Consider the following 22,236-nt stretch of genomic DNA (forward strand, 5'->3'; position numbering starts at 1 on the left):
CGTAGGTGCCATCGGACGTTCTCCCAAAGCCAGCGAGTCCTGTCGTTCTACTTCGCTGTAATCACTCCTCGCACTCTTCTTCTTCTTCATCGACGGCGCAGCAACGATTCTGCCAGTCTTCTCGTCTACAATAAAAAGCTCACTTCCATCATCTTCCGCCATTTCTCGCTCCCATCGACTCCATTCGTTCCTGATACGGCTTCGTTGGCGGCGTTTCGTGCGGTCGAGATTGGAGAGCTCGGCAATTGAAACCTTTCCTCTAGGTTTCTGTTTGTCGCGATCACGATTGCCATTTCCGCCTGAGGATTCTCCTATCAGACGAGGTGCGACGTGTCGGAAGAAGAGACGGAGGATGGGAAGACAGCCGCAGATTATGACGAGGTTCGCTTCGATGCAGATCCAAATTGCAGGCGTGGAGATGGCCCAGGTTACGTCTGTTGCAGAGACCATTGGAGGAAGGAGGGCGAGGCGGACGAGCGATGTAATGAGCGTTCTGTGGCAGAAAATAATTGTCAGTGGATGGAATGCAGAGGCAGAGCGCAGGGCGTTGGCTTACAAAGATCCAATCGTGAACATAGCTAAAAGTCCGATCTTCTGCCTGACTGGTACGTGCAGCTTCAAGACCATTGGAATAGGCATGACGAGGAGGATGACGTCGGTAGCAGCGTTGAAGCCGGCGGTGGAGAGATACATCTTGCCCTTGTTCGCGCAATGTCCGTCTGTGATTGTGATATCCCAGTTCATTTTCAGAGGTGTACAGGCGAAGAGCAGGCCGAAGAAGAGCGCAACGCTGTATCCGATGACGAAAACCATAGTACCGTATACTGCCCAGCGGAACCATGTGTCCATGGAGAGACGTCGGTAGAAGAATAGGAGGGAGAATTTGGCAAGAGCCACTGAAACGGATGAGCCATGTCTCGAATGAAACAGGAGTTGTTCGACATACTGAGTGGGATGTACAAGATCGAGCACACTGAGATGAGCAATACTGCTTTATTGACCACTGGCAGGTATGCCTCGAACATGTGGATGCCGATTGATGGTATCGACCACAGATATACAACCATGATTTGCAGGCCGATAGAGAGGAGCTGTTGACATATATATATATAAATCAGTGTCGATTCGCCCAAGAATGAGGGTTTCTTGTGCTCACCCAAGCGAGCACCATGGCAATATCATCGATGCCAAACGTGGAAGTGGAAGCCAGAAAGGTTTTGGTGTATACGCGGAGCAGTATGAACAGAGTCGACAAGACCATTCCTAGGATCGATATGATGATTCCCGCGCCATTATGCTTCGTCTTCGGATTGTTGAAGTCGACATCATATCCCGCGGGTGCTGTTGCGGCCGGTACATGGCTCATGTCCGTGGGCATATCGAAAGCTCGTCACTCTCGCCCCGCGAGAGTTGAGTAGAGATAGCTCATAGACTCATGGCATCAGAAGACGCAAAGCACATTCCCCTTCACAAAGCAGCGAGATCGCAGCAAGTCTACTGGGACAATGGAAAATCCGCGGTGCCAGTGCCCTTGCCATGGATATCGGTCCCAACCTGAGGTCCAGACATGTGCCAAGCGAGGCAGAATAGATTGTCAATGCCGCGTCATGCCTGCATCGTGATCCTGTACCTGCGCCGGCGTGTGAAGGCGTCAATGTGCCTGCAGATGTCGTCTGGAGAAGCGGCGGGAAAGGAAACGGATGGCTTCGTCACAGATCCTTCGGTCTCGTGGGAACGGGCGTCCATGCCGGATGCAGTTTGGCAGGTAGTGTTCGCTTGCTCGAGCACTGTTGGAGCTCCACTTCCAACCAGCAGGGCCTTGGCTCGGGCTAGGATATTTGACTCTTGGATGTGATGGATGACATGGAGCACGATAGTTGCGCGTCAAGCCTGACTTCATCCGTCTGCGAATTGTTCAACCAAGCGTCTGTCCACGATAGGACCAAAATGACCTTGTTCAATGAGAAGCGAAGTCGAAGAAATCCTCGTGGAGCACTGTGCCGCAGCAATTTTGGCAAATCGAACCCCGGTCAGTTATATAGGCGAATTGTGGTGGCGAGACTCCGGCCTTGTATCAAAGAACCAAGACGACTGACTCGCTGGATAATTCGACGGCGAACATAGTGTCGCCAAACTACACTGTTTAGCGTACAGTGGTATCGCTGTTGGGACAGTTGATGATGAGTGTCAATCCTCTTGGCGAATTCCCAGGTTAAGTCCGACTCACTTTCACGTCACTCCGAGGTGTAAGTAGAGACGCTGTGCTGCGATCAGATTATTACATACTACTCCTGCTATGCAAGAGACCAAAAGCTTTGATCAGCAGTTTGGACGACAACAGGAGCACAGTCTTGGTTCTAACACAGGCGTGCTCTTTCGCACATTGTTAGTCCCCAGGTAGCGAACAGGTCGAGTCTTCGACAGACGGCTGTTTTTGAATAATCATGAGGTTGTTCGCCGTAGCATTCTGGACGGCCTTTGCTGCAGCAAGCAGAGACGAAGACGGCTCATTTTGCGTATATACACCATCCATTGCTTGCAGATTGACAGTTGATCAACGCTGACCATCATCTAGTGCAGCGCTCTGAGCGCCGTTGGTCTGCACGAACGCCTCGCGTATCCAGGTATCGAGACTTTCAGCTTGTCTCTGAACAGGTACTTCTCGCAAAGCGCTCGACTTGAGCCCCAATGTTTCCTGCGACCTCATAACACCGCGGAAGTTGCACTTGCAGTCAAGACTCTCGTCAAAGCAAATCAAACGGCACCATGCAAGTTCGCAGTCCGCAGTGGCGGTCACACACATTTTGCGGGCGCGGCTGGCATCTCAGGTGGCGTCACTGTCGATCTCAGCCTGATGAATGGTGTATTGTATCACCCGGAGAACGAAACCGTTTCTGCTGGTTCGGGAGCGACGTGGCTGGACGTTTACTCATATGTCGACAAGATAGGAAAGATGGTTGTCGGGGGCAGATCTGCGTCCGTGGGTCTGGGAGGTTTGATTCTCGGCGGCGGCAATTCCTATCATGCTGCACGGAAGGGCATGGTGTGCGACAATGTCGCGAATTTCGAAGTGGTCCTGGCAGATGGAAGCATCGTCAATGCCAACAAGAACGAGAATCAGGATCTTTTCCAGGTCCTGAAGGGCGGCTCGAATAACTTCGGCATCGTAACGCGATTTGATCTGGAGGCCTTCGAAGGTGGAAATATCTTCGGCGGCTTGGTCCTTTATCCAGAGCAAACGGCCGAGCAGCAATTCCACGCGATCCTGAATTTTGGCGACAAAATCGAACAAGATCCATACGGATCTGCCCTTGTGATAGGTGTCTATCTGCCAGCTGTTGCTCCAGTGCCAATGTTCATGAATGTAGGCTTTGGAAAATTCGCACAAGCCAATGCTTGGCTGATGGCATACGACAGGCTTATGAATACACCTCGCCGGTGGAGCGACCGGCAGTCTTCGAGGAGTTCTTCTCGATCTCTGGAAATCTCTCCGATACAACAGGCATCCGCAACATGACCTCTCTAGCGCTTGAGCTGGAAGAGCCAAAGACGCATCGTATCTCTTTCAGCACTCTGACCTTCAAGAGTGATATTAGAGTACTACACAAAGCACACGCCGCTTTCAAGACGGTGATAGAAAGACTCAGTGCTCAGGCGACCGGTGACTGGGCGATCTTGACTCTGTACCAGCCGCTTCCTGTACTTTTTGCACAACACAGCGGCAAGAAAGGTAGGAGGCGCCAGGATCGACGAGCGCGCGCGATTGTTGTTGCTGACGCGACATAGGTGGAAATGTGCTCGGCTTGGATCGATTCAACGAGAATCTCATTCTCTACGAGCCATATCTCAAATGGTCATCGTCTGAAGATGACGTCCTTTTCGAGTCTCAGGCCCAGTGGCTACGAGAGGAGATTGAAAGCTACGCCAAAGAACTTGGCGCGGATAATGAATTCGTGTACCTCGACTATGCTGATAAGAACCAAAAGCCGCTCGAAAGTTATGGTCGTGAGAATGTGGCGAAGATGCGAAAGGCGGCGGCAAAGTACGATCCGGAAGGCGTATTCCAATATATGTTGCCGGGTGGGTTCAAAGTGTCCGAGGTATGCCAGATATGCTTTTCCAGGATGATACGTGCTGACTAGGTTGCAGATAAGGCCAGAGTTTGGAAAACTGCCTGAAGGCCATACGGAGCTGTGATTGCACTGAGCTTTGCGAGGTTGACCCCGACCTTGGAGGTGAATGCCCTTATTTCCAGTTTAGATGGGACGAGAAGACACAGCCGCAAGAAGAAATGTATACAAATATAGGCTAATCTGTGCTGGTAAAGAAGTCAGGAACCTAACGCTCGTAATCATGATATGACTGCGTCTCAAACTCTCCATATGCACATGTCCAGATTTCCCTTTCAACTCCGCGCGTGTAAATGCTCACAATATACTATCGCCGTCGCGCCATTTCGTATGCACCCTTAGGAGATTGATGCCCTTCTTAAGCATAGAGACTGCGTGTCAAGCATGCGCCGGGACCACTGAATGCGACCTGTTGATTGCCAATGCTAATTGTTCTTCTGTAAATGGCTGATGGTCACGCGCTGTGATGGTCTTAGAAATGGCATTCATGTGTGGAAGCACAAGATCGGTGGGTCCGTCTGCTGTTCGCGGGCGAGAAACGACAGGATGGTTGCGATCTTTTGAAGCCACGCGAGACATTCCAACTATGCACATGTTAGCAGCGTCTGTTCAAGCGGGTTCAGACAACCGAACTCACCATTGTTGACATCATCGTCACCCTCGCTGTTTTCTGCTTCTGTCCATAATTTGGGCGGCTGCGCTACGCCCATGTGCTCTCTCTGTCGTACGTTGCTCTTTTCAGTGTCCGCACTGGTGAAGCTGTTGGTGCGGCCATCGCTGCTCTTTCTGCCGAGACTGATCCAACTGCTTCGCCTGCTTGGCTGTCGTGTACTGTTGTTTCTGCTGGGAGCTCGCGTGCCCATGGGACTATATTGAGACTGGAAACTCTTCCTCCTCCAGGCTTCTGTGAAACTGAATGCCTCGAGCCTCTCCTTGTGTTCCTTCTTCGGAGGCGCGCGGTACTTTGGGCGCGGCATGGGCTCTCCCGGTTTGTAGACGTTGCTTGGCCATCTCTCCCTGTCTGAGGCTTGGGTTGAAGTCTTGGAGAGTTGCGAATCGCGATCTGATTGGGACTTGCTTTTGAACAAGCCTTTGACCTTTTCGCGGACTGCCATGGTGGAGAAATGGTGTGTATAGAATGAAATATGCAGAGGGTGAAGGGTTAGATGTTGAGCATGCCAGTGGGTCGTCGGTGTATGTCGGCAGTGGTTAGATAGGCGTGGTAGAGATAGAGATGGCGGTATGTGGATAGAAAGTGGGTCAGAGGGAGGGCTGGAGGAAGTAAAAGGATAAGCGGGTAGATGAGGAGCAGTGGTATGCACGCACGCACGCACGCGAGAAGGATGGTGGTGCAGGCCACTCCATTACGTCCGTTTCGTTTTGGCGCGTGGCGGTGGCGGCAAAGATGGTCGACGACCCTTTTTGCTTACCCCAGAAGAAGCAAGTCGTCCGGGCGGGATGGAGAGAAAGTAGGCCCGAGAATTGGGCCGCGGAACAGCGTTCATAAGGATGCAATGCTTCCGAACACGACGCACAATGCAATGGGAGTAATTATTAGTACATCTGTCGATAGATCGACGAGTGAGGCATGTGTCGTCGCGGTCGCGTGGCAAGGCAAGACACGAGGTCGAGCTGGCCAACGTTGTCGTCGCTCGAAATGGACTTCAAGTGCATGCCGAGAAGACCAGGAAGGTGACGAATGAGGGCCGCTTGACTCGCCGACAAAGCTTGTTTCTGCCATGCTGGTCGATGCCCAGACATTGATAATGCTTCGCTTCTCACAACCAACGACATGCTTCACGATCACGCCTTGTTCACGGAGGTATCAATCAACGGTGCAAACCCATCTCTTTATTACCATCATCAGCGCCAGCGCGTCCGGAAGCTGCTTTGGACGCCAAGTAGCGCGCGTCACAGCCGAGTGGACTGACGTGACCTGACCAGGCTAACCGCTTTGGATAGCTCGCGCGACTTTGCCTTAGCTTCACAGGGGGGATGGCAACAATCGATGCCTACCGAGATCCGCTCCATGCTAAGTACAGGACGATTAAGCGAGATGGCAGACGGGGGTAATCCCTAGAAACGGGATCTAACTGGTCAAAGCTAGCGTACTGCTTAAAGAAATTATCCGCACCTTCAAAAAGTTCACGTCTAACGCTTTCAAGCTAGCTGCCGCTTAAGGGAGCCACCCCCGTCCGCCATCTCGCTCAATCGTCCTGTATATGTGGGGCACGGCTGCCTGCCTATCCGTATGCTTATCTCTGCTGCTCGGAAAGCCGTTATGCCACACACATCCACCGTCACATTGCATCTGGGCCAGGCCACATATCGATAGCAAGCCAAGCCATACTGCGACATGCACCGTGCCTTGCGATCTCCTCCCAGCCATCTGGCATTGTATCTACCCTGTCTTCCACACCGCTTGCCCATCGCCTAACAAGCTCGTGCACATCTCCGATTCAACATCCATTGTGCACCTACGTGTGCTGCGCCACTACCTGGAAGTTGGCATTCATGCCGCTCATCAACGTCATGCCAGGTGCCCCGCTTGCCTTGCCTTGCGAACACCAGACGTAGCTTCGTCGTGTTTGTATGTTTAAGAGCCATCGACTTCCCTTGATGAGTCAAGCATAATTTGATCCTCACACGCTCCCTTAGAGCCTCATTGTCTTGACTCCTGCTACGCATTTCTTTCCGCTACTTTGTCGAGGCAGCAAGCATGGACAAGCTTGAAAAAGTATGGTCAGTTTTTCGCCATCGGAAGGAAGGTACGCCTGGCTCATCAATTGCAGCTCTCCTGGCGCCCCCAAGGACGATGAGGTGCTGCATGGAGACCCGGAGGCCACGCGTGCGAGCGCAGGCAAGCAAACAGACTCTGACCGGCCGGACCATTCCATCATGAGGCAATTGGTCAACCCTGCAGGCGACAAGTAAACAGCTCACCTTTCTCCTCACTTTGCCGTATGATCGCTAAATTTGGGTAGGTATGATGAGCAAGCATTTGGGACCACTGCTGCCACCGCTGCTGACCGCAAGAGCTCTGTGCCGATCACCACTACAGAAGGCACCATCGATCCGAACGAAAAGCTGGAGACAGACAAGGGTCAGAAGGGGCACAGCATCCTTCGACAAATCATTAACCCGCATGGCAAGAAGTATGATAGTGAGGGATACGGAACGACAGCTCACGAGGCTGGCCAGAGCAGTTCCCACCAGGCAGCCGTTGCAGCTGAGGAGGACTCAAGTGAACCTCTTCCTTGGATGCGGCCAGACCACAATCTAGTCGCAGACAAGCAGGTTGAATCACCAAGGACAGAGCCAACACAGTCTCAAACGTAGCTTCCCGCCTGAACTCACTTCTAAGCACCTGATTCTAACCCAGCCGCAGTCAATCTAGTCTCGGACGAGACGCCGCCATTGCTGGTGGAGCATCAGCGCTTGGCGGACGTGCGGCTTATGCTGCCCCCCGAGACAGAGACGAATCGAGTCCATCGAATACCACTTCCGGAGGTACTTCATCAGTGCAGAACACAACTGGCCGTGAATTTGGCTACGACCAATCCGCTCAGACGGCGTCTGCTACCGCGCCTGCGCTTTCATCAACGACTGGACAGCCAGCCGCCCTCTCTGCGATCGGCCGCGACAATCAGACCGCTCCTCAGACCTCCGATTCTTCACATCTTGGTCGTGATGCCGCCATTGCTGGCGGCGTAGGTGCAGTAGGCGCCGGAGGTGCTTATGCTGCTACGCCAGACCGCGATCACAATCCCACCAGCTCTGCCACGACATCTTCTACCATAGGCGCCAGTGGACAGACCGATGGCCTTGCTGACGGACGAAGCGCCGAGAGGGCTGCAAACGAGCAATCGGGCCAGCACAACTATGGGAGAGATGCCACATTGGCGTCTGGTGTAGCAGCAGGTGGTACTCTCGGACCACATGAGGCCGACAAGCACCGTGAACAGCAGGGAGATAACTTGATTGTTGCGACTGGCACCGCACCAATTAGCAGACCTCTAGACGGAGACAGCAACATCGCTACTGGGAGGACTGTAGAGGCGTCCGGCACATCGGATCTGCCAAATGAAGCTTCCAGACTTGAATCTGGTGCAGGATCTGGTATTAATCCGACCGAAGCCCCAGAAGCCGCATATGCAGGAGCAAGACATCTAGGCTCGAACGGTACCACAGAAGGGAGTGGCTCCACTGAGCAGAGCGGAGCTGGATCGACCGGCCTTGGCTCGTCAGCAACTGCTGGCGGAATCCAGTATTCGAATGCCCCAGGCCACGGACATATCAACCCTGTCGGTGCTCCAGAAGAAAGCCTGGCTGGAGCTCATCACCATGCTGTCCTCGGAGCTGGTGTACATAATGACACAGGCCCTGATCAGTTGAACCAGGCGCCTGCCGATGTGCAAGCCGCAACATGTGAGTAGCTTTAACCAGAAGCATTAGTACCATACTGACACTTCCTGTGCAGACACGTACAGTTCGCAGCCGGTTGGATCCACGTAAGGATGAATAGATCTTCGCCAATCGATTCGTACTAAAATGAAAACGTCTATAGATTCGGGCCGCATGTTCCTGGAGAATTTCCCACAGAGGTTTGTCACTGCGCTGTGAGCTGAGTGCGATCCCATAACTTACTGAAATAATATTAGACCGGCCAAGACCCTCATGAAACGTCAATATCTTACGGCGCCACTGCTGGAGGCTCTCAATTAGCACCACTGGCAGGCACAAGCGCAACATCTGGAACGGGGACTGTTACCGGTCTAGCGACAAGAGCTGCCGCTGGAAGCGCTCTCGGTGCTAGTGATACTCCAAGCAAAATCAGTGCGCCTCAGCAGAGCAGCAGCATTCCTGTGGACGGTTCGGCGGCTTCGACACAGCCAGCTACTCAGGACTACCCCATCCCGTCTGCAACAGACCCGACAGCTCCTAAATCTGCCGAATCGCAGCAACACAATTATGGCAGAGACGCTGGTATCGCTGTGAGCTGCCACTCAGTCCTTGAAGATGCAGCGTCAGTGCTAACTTATATTTTAGGGAGGCGCTCTAGGTGTTGGTGCCCTCGGAGCAGGCGTTGCTCACGAAGCAACTCAAGGCCGTGATCATGCTGCTGCGTCAGCGCAAGCTCCTCTTTCTTCGACCACACAGTCTACCTCGCAGCCTGGCATCCAACTACCCCCGCCACGACATGAGAATCATCCATCGACTCACGAAACCACCACGACCACCACTCAACCCACTACTCAACAAAGCATTTATCAGGACACTCCTGTGCAAAAGGAGGAGAGTGGCCGTGGAAGAGATGCTGCTTTGGCTGGTGGTGCCGGGGCTGCGGGTGCAGGTGCAGCATATGCTGCCACTCGTGATCGAAACGACACTGGCCCAGCACCAAACACGATTGGTCCCCATGATTCTGATGTCAAGAACATACTCGATCCACGCGTCAAGCCAGACACAGCGGTCCAAGGATCCCAGAAAAATCAAGATCCTGCCATCGCTGCTGCGCAGAAAGCTGCGAAAGACCATCGATATGAGACTCGCGATGCTGCTCTAGCTACTGGTGCGGGAGGTGCGGGAGCCGCAGCTGCCGCGGCCTACGGAACTACACATGATGTATACGGCGAAGAAGACCCAAACAAGCACAACAAGCTTCACAAGCCGACACCAGATGAAAAGAAGCACGACAAGGAGCTTGAGAAGGAGCAGAAGAAGTACGAGAAGGAGGCGGAGAAAGAGCAAAAGAAGGCGGAGAAAGAGGCGGAGAAGGAGCAGAAGAAGGCCGAAAAGGAAGCGGAGAAGGAGCAAAAGAAGGCTAAGAAAGAAGCTGGGAAAGAGAAGAAGCCTAGCCTTCTTAACAGAATCTTGCACCCTGGCCGACACGATAGCAAAGAGACCGAGGATGTTTCCAATGAAAAGACTGGTCACAACAAGGGTGATCTCGACCACCCCCTTGTCGCCGCAGCAGAAGTCGAGCAAGCCGAACGCCAAGCTCAGAATCTGCCTCCGACCAGCAGTGCAGCGGGGGGTACTGTCATCGAACCCCACACCGGCTTGCCAATGAATGTCGACAAGTTTGGTGATGGTCATGGTGGGACTGATGGAACTCCTCAAATCGAAGGATATCACGAGACTGATCCTGCGCTGCGAAATGCTAGTATTGGAACTGGGCAGGGAGCAGGTACCAAGGCTGGACATGCTCAACCTGGACAGGAAGGCGTTGCTGGGCCTGATTGGGATGCCATTAAGAAGGCTAATACTCCATACTAGGTAATATGTGGACGGACGAGTGTTACGATTGTTACTTGTTGGCGTACGTTGACTTTTGAAGCACATGTGCTATGAGGGTGGATTTCTGTTTGCGTCTGGAGTATGTACCCTACGATAGTCATTTTTTTGGGGGGAAGATATGTTTGAGAGTATACAAGAGTCATCATGTTGAGTTCAGCTTGGATTGTCAGCCTACTTGTCATGCATGACGGGTGAGACTGCGAGTATACTCTGCATTTCCGCGTTGCCGCATAGGGCTCACCTTCAAGGCATAGTGTCGTCCGTTCCAGCTCGTCTCACAATCACTGGCTCAGATTGTGATTATGTGGGCACGAAATTCCAGTGACGAGGTTGCGAGAGCTCTTCTTCAATCCATTCATTCGGTTTCTTTTCCATGCGTGCGGAGGTCAGGTCCCATGAATTCATATGCCAGAAAGCGAGGACTTCATAAAGAATCATCTTTACTCGTCGTCATCGTCAGCTTGCACGAATGGATTCGCGATTTCCTCGCTGCCGTCTACGGGCGATATGAGTACGAGCAGAGTTCCTCTAGCCACGAGAAGTCCAAGATTGCGAGTACTGGTGTTGCCGTCTTCGTCTACTGCATTGTCAGTGGCAGTTTCGGAGTGAGGGAAATGTGTGATTTGAAATGTATACCTCTTGTTGTTTCCTTCACGTTGTCAAGCACCAGGTTCATGAGTTGGTCATAGCCCTTGAGAGTACCGGTAACTGTGGCGCAGAAAGAACGTCAGCAAATGTCAAGTCGGCATAGTAGATTGGGAGTGCTCTTGCCTTCTCTTCCTCCATTGAATTTCACGGTGATGTCCTTGTCCATGTACTTGGCGAGATCAAGAATATTCTCTTTCTTCCTGTCGGCGCCTTGAGCGTGTCCGCCGCCACGACCGCCACGATCGCCTCGTCGCCCACCGCGGCCTCCGCGGAAATTGCCACGCTCCGACATTTCGTTGTCTCAATCTGCTGTTTTCTCGAGTGGAGCTTGGAGAGGTATAACGTAATGCTGGGATGTCGAGTCACGTGGTCAAGAGACGTCGCGTCGGCTCGGAAGTGACAATGCGTGGGGTGTGGCTTCTGCGTGCTAAAAGTGTCGACGACTACCTCAAGCGAGGAGGTCACCCATTCACTTCATTCCGCATTCGATGCAGACGATACACACTCTCGCCTTGGGCGCTTGAGTGTGGTGGTGTGGTGTCGGGTGACTTTCTGCGGCCGAGCTGAAGGCGAAGGCGAAAGCCAAAGGCGAAATGCGAAAGGCCTCTAGGCGGTGGAGGCGTTGATAGTTGCATGGGGCAGGACAGCGGCACAGCGGGATTCCGCCGTAGATTCCGCCGTAGACAGGCTGGCGGGTAAAACGCAGCACATCTAGTACTGTTCATCCGGACACTCATACGCAAGATGCCCGTCCTTTTCGCACAACGCGCACCATTTCTCCTCGTTCCGCTCTAACGCTCGCATGGAGCACGCCAACACCGCCGCCGACTCTGCTGCTGCTGCGACGAAGCGCCAACGTAGCCCGTCGCTCTCCGCACCTGCGCCCAAGGCCGCAAAAACGAGCCATCAGCTGTCCATCAACTACCTTGCCCGCCAGTCGCCCGAAGACCTGCCGCTCATCAACAAAGACGACACCCTTCCCAACCTGATCCACCTGCTGTCTGCCTACAGTAATATTCTCGACCGTCACGAGTCATTGGCTTCCAATCTGGGTGCCACGCCCCTCGGACCCATCCTGATCAAGCGTTTTGAGCGCTGCTTCGACGCGCCGCCCAAAGTTGTTGCCTCACACCACAAGAATGCGTCGGGCAACCCAGACGAATCCCACCACATCACCTGGCTCGAGGTCATCGAGTTCGCCCGCTCGCATCCCACCCAATTCACCTTGAGCACCTTTTCCGAGGGCAGAAGGGTCTGCCAGTTCTACTATCCGCAAAAGCAATTGCGAGTCCAGATCAGCGAAGAGGACTTCCTGTTCATTAATAGTGGACGATGTCAGGAACTCATCCCGCCGCTTCCCATATGGGAGGATGAGGAGAAAGAGGTGGCCACGTGTGATGTGCTGGAAGCGAAGCTCAAGGAGCTCACCAATGTCGCCGACATGGTCGCAGCACGAACGAGACAACTCAGTCATCGCTTGAAGGGTCGCAGAGCTGCCATTCTGGAGCGACGGGCAGAAGGTGGCAGCGGAACACCAGCGAAGGCACCCTCCTCCCTGACCACTACCATCGCATCTTCCAGTGCCGCCTCTACGTCTACTTCAGGTGCAGGCGCAGGCTTCGTTGCCGTCAATGCCAGCGCAAATCTGCCACCCAGTCGACCATCCGCTGAGAGTGCGGAGCCCAGCCTAGGCTCGTCCGCTGCAGTGCGCAATGAGCTCCTGCGCCATTTTGAAAGCCTGCCGCACAACCAAGGTCAAGGTCAGGGGAGGGCTCAAACACGACACCACGGCGCTTCTGGAAGCATAGATGCCTCGTCTTCGTCACACAAAGTGTCGAACGTGGACACTGCCCATGAGGGAGCGACCTCGAATACTTCCTCCCTCTCGCCCGTGCCTACAAGTCTCTTTGCCAATGAACACCTACCATACGGCTCAGTGGACAGCGCTCGCACCACCACTCTACACAGACCGTCGTCCAGCACTGGCAATCCTTACACAACTACCCACGCTCCGCTGAAACACAACTTCAGCCGACCACTGCCGCCAGCGCTTGAGAGCAGCCAGCCATTCCGACCATTATGTCAAGCGCAGATGGATAGCTTACCACGTGGTCACCGTGTCCTACCTCCTTGCGATCGATGCAGACGCCTTCGTATGGATTGTGTAAAGAACTTGACTTCTTGCGCCGGCTGCACCAGGAAGCACGCTCGTTGTCACTGGCGTGACGTGTCACGAGACGAGCTGGGTGCGCTGGACCATCTCATGGATGCAACCTTCTCTGGGACTGCGGCATCGTATTCGCCGAGCCATGCAGATTCTGCGCGAGCCAATGGCTATGCCAATGGAGGTAGTGACGTCGGAGATCATCATGACGACAGCGACGACGACGACAGCAACCCATTGGAGGACCTAGAGGCGCTGGGTGAGCAGGAAGAGCAAGAATATCAACAGATTCGTGAGGATGAAGAAGGTCTTCGGAACGCAAAAGAACTGGCCCGGCAGGGCTATGAAGACAGTCTGCGGTCGGTTCCGAACCCAGCGACTGACCACCTTGTATCCGAGACCATCTCTGCGAATGTAGAGGAGCCTCAACAGACTGCGGACGCCTTAGGGCAACCTGAAGCGGTGCCTAGTTGTGGATACGATCCAGTAACCGATACTCCACATCGCCGGTTGCCAAGTGACGATGAAATCCAAGTTCGACATCCCGGCATGACTGCTGAACCGCCGTCCAAAGTGGTCCAAGCTGGTGACATGCCAGTATCACACGGAAGCTTCCGGGCAGTCAATGGTTCTGCAATTGATAGTGGCACCGTGCTCAACGGCACAGGCTGGCGCGCGGTATGATGTGCCTTACTGCTGGCCAACGCCAGAATAGGCACTCGACTTTATCGCTTCGCTGATTCATGTAGATGCTAGAAAGGAACAAAGACGATACCAACGTTGATACTCGTCAGAGCATTCCATAGAATCTTGACCATCTCAACAATCGAAAGCGAAACTCTCGGCTGTGAATGGTCTGGCCAAACTTCCTGGCCCCATACGCCGTGCTTGCCCCTTCAAAAGTCTATTTGCCAAGGTGGCTGGAGCGCTTCTGGCTCTCCACGGCCGCTGTCTGTGACACCATCGGTATCAAGACCGGCATCGTCCTAGAGCTTCGACTCGGCCTCGGTGTGGCTGTTGACCGTGTGGGCAGATATCTGAATGGACGGCATTCGTTACATCGATGTGGATTGGTGTAACCCTCCCACCAGTCCAATCAATGATCGGCACGGCGCATCATGCAAGACATAAATGCCTACTCCTCAGCTGCAGAGCGGAAGTGGATCTCTGTCAGAGCGTGTCTGAGTCGGTAAGAACATGGATACTGGCAATTCTCCAGACGGCGCGTTTGGTCTGGCGTGTAAATGCGGGTATCCGACTGCATGACCGGGATCCTGCGCTTCTTGAAACATTTACGAGTACAAGAGAGTGTTGTCAAGACGGCACGGTATGGAGATCAGGAACGCGCAGCGCTAGCGCCATCATGGACTGCTGCTCTCCGGTCGGGATTCTGGGACCTCAGAACTGGGCCTCTTTACACGCTCGGAAGGAGGGAGCGCGGCTGTTTGCATGAACTACCGTTGGCCGATGATCATGCTAAACAATTACCTTCAAGAAATGGCTGCATGTGAATCACTACTTCTGCAACCGGGCACTGTATGTCCTGGACTTTTCCAATATTCTCCGATGTCACCCAAGATTCCTTCAACAAATCCCCAGAGAACATGCGCATACCTAGACGCTGATCACACACCGCTGGGGCACATATCTGAGTGGACCTGCTCGCTTGCACTTGACCAAGCGTTTTCTCGAACCCCGTATCCGACCACGGTATTCCCTGTACGACGGCCGCTTGTGCGACGTCACGGACACTCCTTCGACACCAGCAACTCGGTGTCCAAGTTGCATCAACTCACTCACGATCATAAATGTGGACCAAAAACAGCGAGCTCAAGATTACACAAAATGATGTTGGACAAGCCATGGGGAAATCGCGGGTCCTGGCATTGACATCTGCCACCGTTCGACAAGATACCGCGTGTTTGAGTGGGTGGCTGCTGTTCAGATCGCAGCATCGGGTTGGACTTCAGTGCACGGCAGAGATCCACACATGCGCCACTACAACTCTTGCGACGCCCAAAACGGCAGCAGTGTGCATGCCTATACAAAGTGCAGCCGTAGAATCACGAAAAATCCACTTACCGAGCTGCACAGCCAGCAATGAAGGAATGAATCTCTTCCTGTGTTGCGCAACATTCGCACTATGCAAGACCCTGTAGGAGATCCACGATTGCGATCCGCAAGAGGATCGATGCCAACGACAGACGCCTCAACCACTTGGATATGCTAAAGGGTCCAATCGCTGCTCGATCAGTCTCTGAAACAAGTCCGTGCGTGCTTACCAAAAAGCAGGCACAGCGTAGCATTTGCAGACCGCCTCGACTTGCGGATCAACATGACGATGGGATTTGCGAGAGAATTGGATTGTCTGCGGCCACCAAGACCTGTCATATCTCGGCGGGCGAGCGATCAGGAGGCCAAAGCTATCATCGAGCCGGCTGGGACTTGCCGATGCTGTTGCATTCCTGAGCTGAGGCGTTCCTAATGGCTGACGTTGCAATGGCCGACCACCTTCAGGCAGACTCTCTACTACCTGGTCCGATCTGGCGGTACCCCAACGCTGTACAAGAGGCTTGCCTGCAAGGCCATATTCTGTGAGATTCGGACATCTGGCTGCGGGAATACTTATTCTCAGCAAGGTCCGTTTGTCTGCTGTCGCAGACTTGTTCCCTCACACCATCTCATTCTTCAAGATCGTCCCAAGCGTTCGTCGTCCCTGATTCTATACCACTATAGGAGAGGTCGGGACATCCCTTGCTGGTTTTACAACAATCCAGATCACTTATTGGAAATTACCCGCCTACTCTTGCTGGATAGCCTCAGTAAGTCGGCCAAATTTGAGGTCGGGCACGGTTGTGCCTGGCATTTGCATCTGCATCCAGACTGACCTTGGTCCAGTAGAATCGTCGGAAGCGCCACCCATCCTCTCACCCTGACATAAGGTTTGCGTTGCGTGCGACACGAGCACACTCAGACAGCCGAAAGATGCTGGTGTACAATGGTCAGTATCTCGAGCCTTTTAAGCCTCCCAGACAGATTTGTCTACGCCACCATTAAAAGGCATATACTTCTCCGATCACACGATCACACCTGCGACAATCTTGATTCTCCCCTTTGTCGATTAAGTCATCTGTACTCACGGTCTTGGTCGCAATCTGTCTTGTGTGTCGTCTCAAACATACAATGCACCTGTCAGGTGTCGATGCGACATGTGCTAACATCTCTTTCAGTTCACGATATGTCAAATACAACAACACCTACGCATCCCGGGCGCGGTATGCCTGTGCCCGGGATCGATACAAAACAAGCTGCGTCGCTCTCATTCAGCGGTTGGCCCTTGACGCCACCGCAGTCGGCCAACGAGTCGAGAAGACCATCGCTGGCATTCTCTTCGTTATCAGATGCCTCTGCATCAGGCCCGTCTTCGATAGCGGACTTCTCGCAACCCTCAACGCCTGTGCACAGCATGGTTCAGGAAAGCTTTGCTCAGCATTGGAACGAAGGCGCTGAGGTGCAAGGAAGACCTATGAACAGCTTCAGCGATGGATGTGCACTCGGTCAAATGCCGCCGATGTTTCAGCCATTATACCATCAATCAGCGATGGGCAGTGCTCCGTCATTGGAGGCGCCTGTATACGCGCACCAGCACAACTTCAACGCTCAACAGTCACCGCTTCGACACGAAGCCTGGTCGAGCTCGAATCAATCTTCTCTGGGCATCAACACGAACGCTCCGGGTCTTAGAACGACCCTATTCCAGAACAGTACTGGCCTGAACCAAGAGCGTGTGTCCGCTTCAATGTACAACAATCCATCGCCTACCGCTCCGAGTCTTGGACAATCTGTGTTTCCTAACTATGACCACGGAGGGCCAGTCGTCTCTCCCTCGATGTTTCGCGCTCCTCACACGGTTGTCCCGTCCCAACTCAGTCCTCAAGAGGACTACCCTATGGACTCGTACGTTCCATGCAAAGTCGAGACCATGGGCCAGGACTTCGGGTCCAGTTTCGATTCAGCCGGTACAGAGTACAGTGGCTGGGAAGCTGTCGGGCAACAATCTCCTCATGACCAATACTTTGCTCACTCAGATGAAGACGACTACGTCATCGTCAAGCATGAATCGCTGGTCACTCCTTCTCGGACCCCATACCGATCGCATCGGTATATGCAGCAAACTTCCAGCCCAGACCGCGTACGGCCACGCTCTTCAAAGCGTACCAGCAAGGGTCATGCCGCCGGCAAAGTCTGGGCCGAGTACGAAGGGACCTACTGTTCCGTCCGCTGCGAAGGCAAGCCCTTCGAATTCGATGTAGATGGCCGTATTGTCACTCAGCCAACTATCGAACGCAAGCCCCATCACTGTCAAGTGGTAGTGAATGGCAAAGCTTGCGGTGCCAGCTTCGAGAGAAGCGAACACCTCAAGCGCCATATGGGCAAGCACACAAACAAGCGCGACTACCCGTGTCCGCTGGACTCCTGCAACAAGGCCATCGGCAGGCCAGACAACGCTTCTGACCACTTCAAGACCCACCTCAAGCCTCCTGGCAAGGGCAAACGCAACAAGCACTGTGACTGGGAGACTCTCGAGACTGCCATCTTGGAGCAGTACCCCGAGAAGAAGTCCACCAAGCTTCTCGCGAATTTGAGAAAATGGATGGAGGCTGAGAACGAGAAAGCTTTCGATGAGCAGCAGGAGCTTATGCGACGTTGATTAGTGAGAGGGCGGGACTCTGTACGGACGACTTTAAACGGCTTTTGGTATGGGATGGGACGGGCACAGGATTCATTCGGTAATGAAGAAATGGTAACGGCAGGCATGCAGTGCGGCGCTTTTGTGGGCTTTTTTTTTACGATCTCGGATATACCCCCAACGGCGGGCAACTAACTTTGTGGCGATTTTTTTTTTCTGGCGCTGGACATCTATTCTTAGCAAGCAAAACAGGAGAAAAGGAGAGGTAAACCTTTTTTTTCGGTCATGGGCAATGAGAAATGTGTAACGTTAGGATGTAAGGTAGTAGTAGTAGTGATGGGGACAAGGCGGCATGGTCGATCCTTTTCGACACATTCGGGTAGGCTCTTTCTCTTTGACAGCGATGAATATAAGCAGAGGATCTGTACATGTTACAGCAAGACTTGGTTCCAATCTTCATATTCTGTAATGGGCTTTGAGATTTCGAAGTGTGACTTTGCTAACGTGAATCATCTACAGCCTTTGGTTTGTGGTATGATTGTATTTCAGGAGCTTTTGAAGCTTCTTCATGATCTCGTCTCATGGTCCTCTAATGCTTTTTTGGGTATCTTACATTGTCGATAATGTTTCTCTGTATTTTGCGTGGCCTTGATCTTGCCTCACATGTATGATGCCAAAGTGTCCATGTCCATGTCAATGCATCATTCATGAATTTTGGCGTTCACTTCTTGCCAGCAGCCTTGGCCAGATCCGCAAGGGCCTCACGGCGCTTGAACTTGGCGTCCTGGATGACACCTGCTTTCATGTCAATCATGTCTGCTCGGATAGTGGTGGAGGAAAGACATACCAGCATCAGCATCAGAAGAGAAGTTCCCAGTCCACTCGACAAACGTCGAGCCCTCGTGCTCGCCGGATGTGACTGGGTAGCAGCGAATGGTGCTGAGGACGGAGGAGTAGCTCAACTCGGGCTGGGACGAGATGATGCTGTAGGTGATGTAGTGGTTGATGGACTGTTTGCACAAAGAACATCAGTGTCTGCCACTGCCACTCAATTGCGTGTTGGTCAAACCTTACCGAGTGCTCCTCTTGCTTGACCTCCAGGACTGTGCCGTCCTTGAACGTCCACTTGACGATGTCGGTGTCGGGCGATGCTCCCTTCACGAAGTCGGACTGCTTGATGGCTGACCACCAGTGGCTGAAGGACTCCAGCTTGATCTCGTGCCAGACCTTGGCCAACGGGGCTTTGATGACGGCCGATTCGACGACGGCGGTGGAAGTTGGGATTGCTCCGGACATGGTGGGTGGTTGGTGTTTGGCTGTTGTGGTGGGTGCTTTCTGGTGGTGTGTTGGAGGTTGAGAAACAGTTTCTGAAGATTTCTACCTGCCTTGTACGCAGCAGGCAGAGCTGCCCTGAGCTCGTCCTGGCCTGGTCCTGCAGGCAGCTGCAGCTTCTGCGTTCGTTGTCCGTCAACGTCATACCATGGAGTGAATGCTTGGCATCGCTTCCAGAATGGCATTGACACCGTTCGTTGCGGCGTTGTGAAGACGGGAGTGCCTGCAGAATTTAGCAGTTGTAGCCCGGTGCCATTGCCATCTGATCACCGTCAATGCTATACGTCGCGTCGGGTATGTCTTCAGTCCATTTCTTGGCTCCAGGCGAGGCTAGGTCGATGAGCTGATCTCATTGGCCAGAATTCTAAACGGAGTTCGCTGCGGAATTGCCAAGAAAGTTATTCTCCAAGTGAAGCTTGGGCATTGGACTGGGAATGACATCTCACACTCGAGCCTCAGGCGGCGACTACCACATAAACAGCTCAGATTCCGCTCGACAACCTGCGCTGACTAATTGAGAACACAATGTCTGATGAAAGCGACGCAGTTTCGCGCCAGAATGCCCAGGAACGCGCCGTAGGCATATCAGTCTTTGTGAAGCCTGAAGTTCCTGGCTTCCAGTGTGTCGTTAAACAGCGCTATACCGATTTCCTCGTCAACGAAGTCCTGCCGAACGGAGAAGTCTTACACCTTACCGATGTGTCTCACGACCAGAATCACAAGAGAAAGCGCGAGCCCGAGGATGAGTCGCAGAAGAAGAAGAAGAAGCTGAAGGAGAATGGCCACGCAGATGCCACTGTTGAAGCAAATGAGATGCAGAAAGACTCCAGTGGAGATGCTGTACATGCAGATGCTCTTCAGAATGGCTCTGAGGCCCAAGTTGAGGCAGACGCTGAAGCATCTGCAGAGGACATCAAAGTTGCCAAAGCTCAAGCTATCGCGAGCATAGCCGATGCGGACAAGGCCGTGTTGAAGGATGTCTTCGGTGATGATACCACATTCGCTATTCTTGGTCTTTATGCCAATGTTATCGCTTATCCAGAGCGCAAAGCGAGAAACTTTCAGCCTGTGAACTCCAGTCCGATTGCCGAGAAATCGAAGCGTACTGAAGCCCATCTGTGCATTCGCCGCATCTTCAGTTCGAAGCTGGAAACGCTCACAGTTCAAGACCAAGAACACAAGTCTGGGGCGGGCACTGTCATTGAGATCAAGGCGGCGCCACCTAAAGCACCGTCTAGCGTACACGCCGAAGGCCGAAAGAATGACCAGCAGCGAGGTAAGCAGAATTGGTCTGATCTTGGAGGGGAATACCTGCACTTCACGCTCTACAAGGAAAACAAGGACACCATGGAAGTGCTCTACTTCCTTGCTTCTCAGCTGAAAATGCATATGAAGCATTTCGGGTTCGCGGGCACAAAGGATCGCCGAGGAGTGACTGTCCAGAGAGTCTCCATCCACCGTGTCAGACGAGAACGCTTGGAGCAACTCAACAAGCACGCCAGAGGGTTCCGTGTTGGCGGTCCTTGGGAGTATAGAACTGAAGGCCTTGATCTTGGCATGGCCAAAGGCAATGAGTTTATGATCACTCTCCGTGATGCTCGTTTTGAGGGCATTACCGAATCCGCTTCAATGGATCAAAAGCTTCAGCATGCTCAGGGCATAGCAAAAGCAGCGGCGTCAAATCTGGCCGCGTCTGGCTTCCTTAACTACTATGGCTTGCAGCGCTTTGGCACCCACAGCAATGGGACTCATGCCATCGGCATGAAAATGCTGCAAGGTGACTTGAAAGGCGCTATCGACTCTATCTTGTCTTATGATCCAACGCTTCTGGAAGAAGACGAGTCTGCACAGTCAAACGGCGACAATGCACCCCGAAGAATGGTTCCACAAGAGGATGTGTACCGCGCAAGAGCTATACATGCATTTCGCAAATCCGGAACTTCTGGCGAGGCCTTGTCGCATCTTCCTGGCAACCGCTTTTCTGCCGAAAAAGGCCTGATAACTCATCTTGGCAAACGAGATCGGAAGACGGGGCGACTTCCCAATGAGAACGACTATCAAGGCGCCTTGATGATGATTCAGCGGAATTTGCGACTCATGTACGTTCATGCATATCAGAGCTTCGTATGGAACACTGTCGCAGGCAAACGCTGGGAGCGATCTGGTGACAAGGTCGTAGAAGGTGATCTGGTTGTAGTTGGCGAAAAGGATACTGGGTCTGATCCCAGTAATAGCATCAAGGCACCAGCTCAAGAAGTAGACGATCATGGCGAGCCTGTCGTTCATCCAAATGCTCCTGGCGACAAGGGAAATGATGGCGGCGAAGCTGAAGATCCTTTTGTTCGTGCCCGTCCTCTTAGCAAAGATGAGGCAGAGAGCGGGCGTTTTGATATCTTTGACCTGGTCTTGCCGCTTCCAGGATTCGACGTTGTCTATCCGAAGAACGAGGTCGGCAAGTTCTATGAGGATTTTATGGCTTCTGAAGAGGGAGGCAAACTCGACCCGCACAACATGCGGCGCTCCTGGAAAGATATTTCGTTATCTGGGGGATATCGCAAGATGTTTGCGCGACCTCTTGGCGAGGTCGAGGTTGATGTGAAGGCATATAGCGGCCTAGAAGAACAAATGGTCGAAACTGACCTCGAGAGATTGTCCAAAGACAGCGAGTCGGAGGCGGAGGCGCGCGTCGAAAAAGCTTCCTCGGGGGAGAAGGACAAGCTTGCGATTTTACTCAAGCTCAAGCTTGGTAGCAGTCAATATGCTACGATGGCATTACGAGAGCTCAGCAAGGGTGGAGCCATTGCATTTACACCAAGCTACTCCGTCACAAATCGATAGATCGAAGGCGGAGCTGTCCTGTGTCGAAGCGGCAAATTCAGTTCGGGAAGCCGAAGCCAGAAGCCAATCAAGCTCAGCATGAAAGCAGAAAACAAATATGCCATGCGACCAGCAGCCTCAATGCACATTTATCC

The 22,236-nt window shown here is 53.1% G+C and overlaps 9 protein-coding genes across 9 annotated transcripts; 5 read left to right on the top strand and 4 right to left on the bottom strand.

The window, feature by feature from the left end:
• Nucleotides 1–300: 300 nt before the first annotated feature.
• MYCFIDRAFT_99394 (uncharacterized protein) lies at nucleotides 301–1,351 on the bottom strand (the record flags this gene model as incomplete). Its single annotated transcript, XM_007925117.1, has 4 exons — nucleotides 301–493; nucleotides 557–896; nucleotides 947–1,091; nucleotides 1,157–1,351. Coding segments are annotated over 4 exons (873 nt in total), but the record flags the coding sequence as incomplete, so codon positions are not given.
• Nucleotides 1,352–1,947: 596 nt separating this feature from the next.
• MYCFIDRAFT_186290 (uncharacterized protein) lies at nucleotides 1,948–4,197 on the top strand (the record flags this gene model as incomplete). The annotated part of the gene is made up of 6 exons (XM_007925118.1): nucleotides 1,948–2,029; nucleotides 2,155–2,156; nucleotides 2,576–3,364; nucleotides 3,418–3,730; nucleotides 3,787–4,100; nucleotides 4,150–4,197. The coding sequence occupies 6 exons, from the start codon at nucleotides 1,948–1,950 to the stop codon at nucleotides 4,195–4,197; spliced, it is 1,548 nt and encodes a 515-aa protein (XP_007923309.1).
• An 82-nt stretch (nucleotides 4,198–4,279) lies between these two features.
• Nucleotides 4,280–5,452, bottom strand: MYCFIDRAFT_88431 (uncharacterized protein). The gene is made up of 2 exons (XM_007925119.1): nucleotides 4,768–5,452; nucleotides 4,280–4,714 (listed from the first exon to the last, which is right to left on the bottom strand). The coding sequence occupies exons 1-2, from the start codon at nucleotides 5,243–5,245 to the stop codon at nucleotides 4,509–4,511; spliced, it is 684 nt and encodes a 227-aa protein (XP_007923310.1). The 5' UTR covers nucleotides 5,246–5,452; the 3' UTR covers nucleotides 4,280–4,508.
• Nucleotides 5,453–6,849: 1,397 nt separating this feature from the next.
• On the top strand, nucleotides 6,850–10,660 carry MYCFIDRAFT_206627 (uncharacterized protein; the record flags this gene model as incomplete). The annotated part of the gene is made up of 11 exons (XM_007925120.1): nucleotides 6,850–6,872; nucleotides 6,923–7,040; nucleotides 7,069–7,091; nucleotides 7,115–7,374; nucleotides 7,402–7,465; nucleotides 7,513–8,558; nucleotides 8,611–8,641; nucleotides 8,698–8,734; nucleotides 8,792–9,124; nucleotides 9,150–9,156; nucleotides 9,211–10,660. The coding sequence occupies 11 exons, from the start codon at nucleotides 6,850–6,852 to the stop codon at nucleotides 10,407–10,409; spliced, it is 3,141 nt and encodes a 1,046-aa protein (XP_007923311.1). The 3' UTR covers nucleotides 10,410–10,660.
• Nucleotides 10,014–11,376, bottom strand: MYCFIDRAFT_181789 (uncharacterized protein). Its single transcript, XM_007925121.1, has 3 exons — nucleotides 11,202–11,376; nucleotides 11,067–11,138; nucleotides 10,014–11,007 (listed from the first exon to the last, which is right to left on the bottom strand). The coding sequence occupies exons 1-3, from the start codon at nucleotides 11,368–11,370 to the stop codon at nucleotides 10,871–10,873; spliced, it is 378 nt and encodes a 125-aa protein (XP_007923312.1). The 5' UTR covers nucleotides 11,371–11,376; the 3' UTR covers nucleotides 10,014–10,870.
• A 618-nt stretch (nucleotides 11,377–11,994) lies between these two features.
• On the top strand, nucleotides 11,995–13,332 carry MYCFIDRAFT_3878 (uncharacterized protein; the record flags this gene model as incomplete). The annotated part of the gene is made up of 2 exons (XM_007924104.1): nucleotides 11,995–12,751; nucleotides 13,016–13,332. Coding segments are annotated over 2 exons (1,074 nt in total), but the record flags the coding sequence as incomplete, so codon positions are not given.
• A 2,394-nt stretch (nucleotides 13,333–15,726) lies between these two features.
• On the top strand, nucleotides 15,727–17,953 carry MYCFIDRAFT_82450 (uncharacterized protein; the record flags this gene model as incomplete). Its single annotated transcript, XM_007924655.1, has 3 exons — nucleotides 15,727–15,836; nucleotides 15,872–15,876; nucleotides 16,473–17,953. The coding sequence occupies 3 exons, from the start codon at nucleotides 15,727–15,729 to the stop codon at nucleotides 17,951–17,953; spliced, it is 1,596 nt and encodes a 531-aa protein (XP_007922846.1).
• Nucleotides 17,954–18,659: 706 nt separating this feature from the next.
• On the bottom strand, nucleotides 18,660–19,228 carry MYCFIDRAFT_112771 (uncharacterized protein; the record flags this gene model as incomplete). Its single annotated transcript, XM_007925122.1, has 3 exons — nucleotides 18,660–18,730; nucleotides 18,780–18,942; nucleotides 19,007–19,228. Coding segments are annotated over 3 exons (456 nt in total), but the record flags the coding sequence as incomplete, so codon positions are not given.
• Nucleotides 19,229–19,745: 517 nt separating this feature from the next.
• Nucleotides 19,746–22,188, top strand: MYCFIDRAFT_214017 (uncharacterized protein). Its single transcript, XM_007925123.1, has one exon. The coding sequence runs from the start codon at nucleotides 19,790–19,792 to the stop codon at nucleotides 22,100–22,102; it is 2,313 nt and encodes a 770-aa protein (XP_007923314.1). The 5' UTR covers nucleotides 19,746–19,789; the 3' UTR covers nucleotides 22,103–22,188.
• The last annotated feature ends 48 nt before the right edge of the window (nucleotides 22,189–22,236 follow it).

This window comes from Pseudocercospora fijiensis, assembly GCF_000340215.1.
Source record: "Pseudocercospora fijiensis CIRAD86 unplaced genomic scaffold MYCFIscaffold_2, whole genome shotgun sequence".
In the NCBI taxonomy this organism is placed as follows: Eukaryota; Fungi; Ascomycota; class Dothideomycetes; order Mycosphaerellales; family Mycosphaerellaceae; genus Pseudocercospora; species Pseudocercospora fijiensis.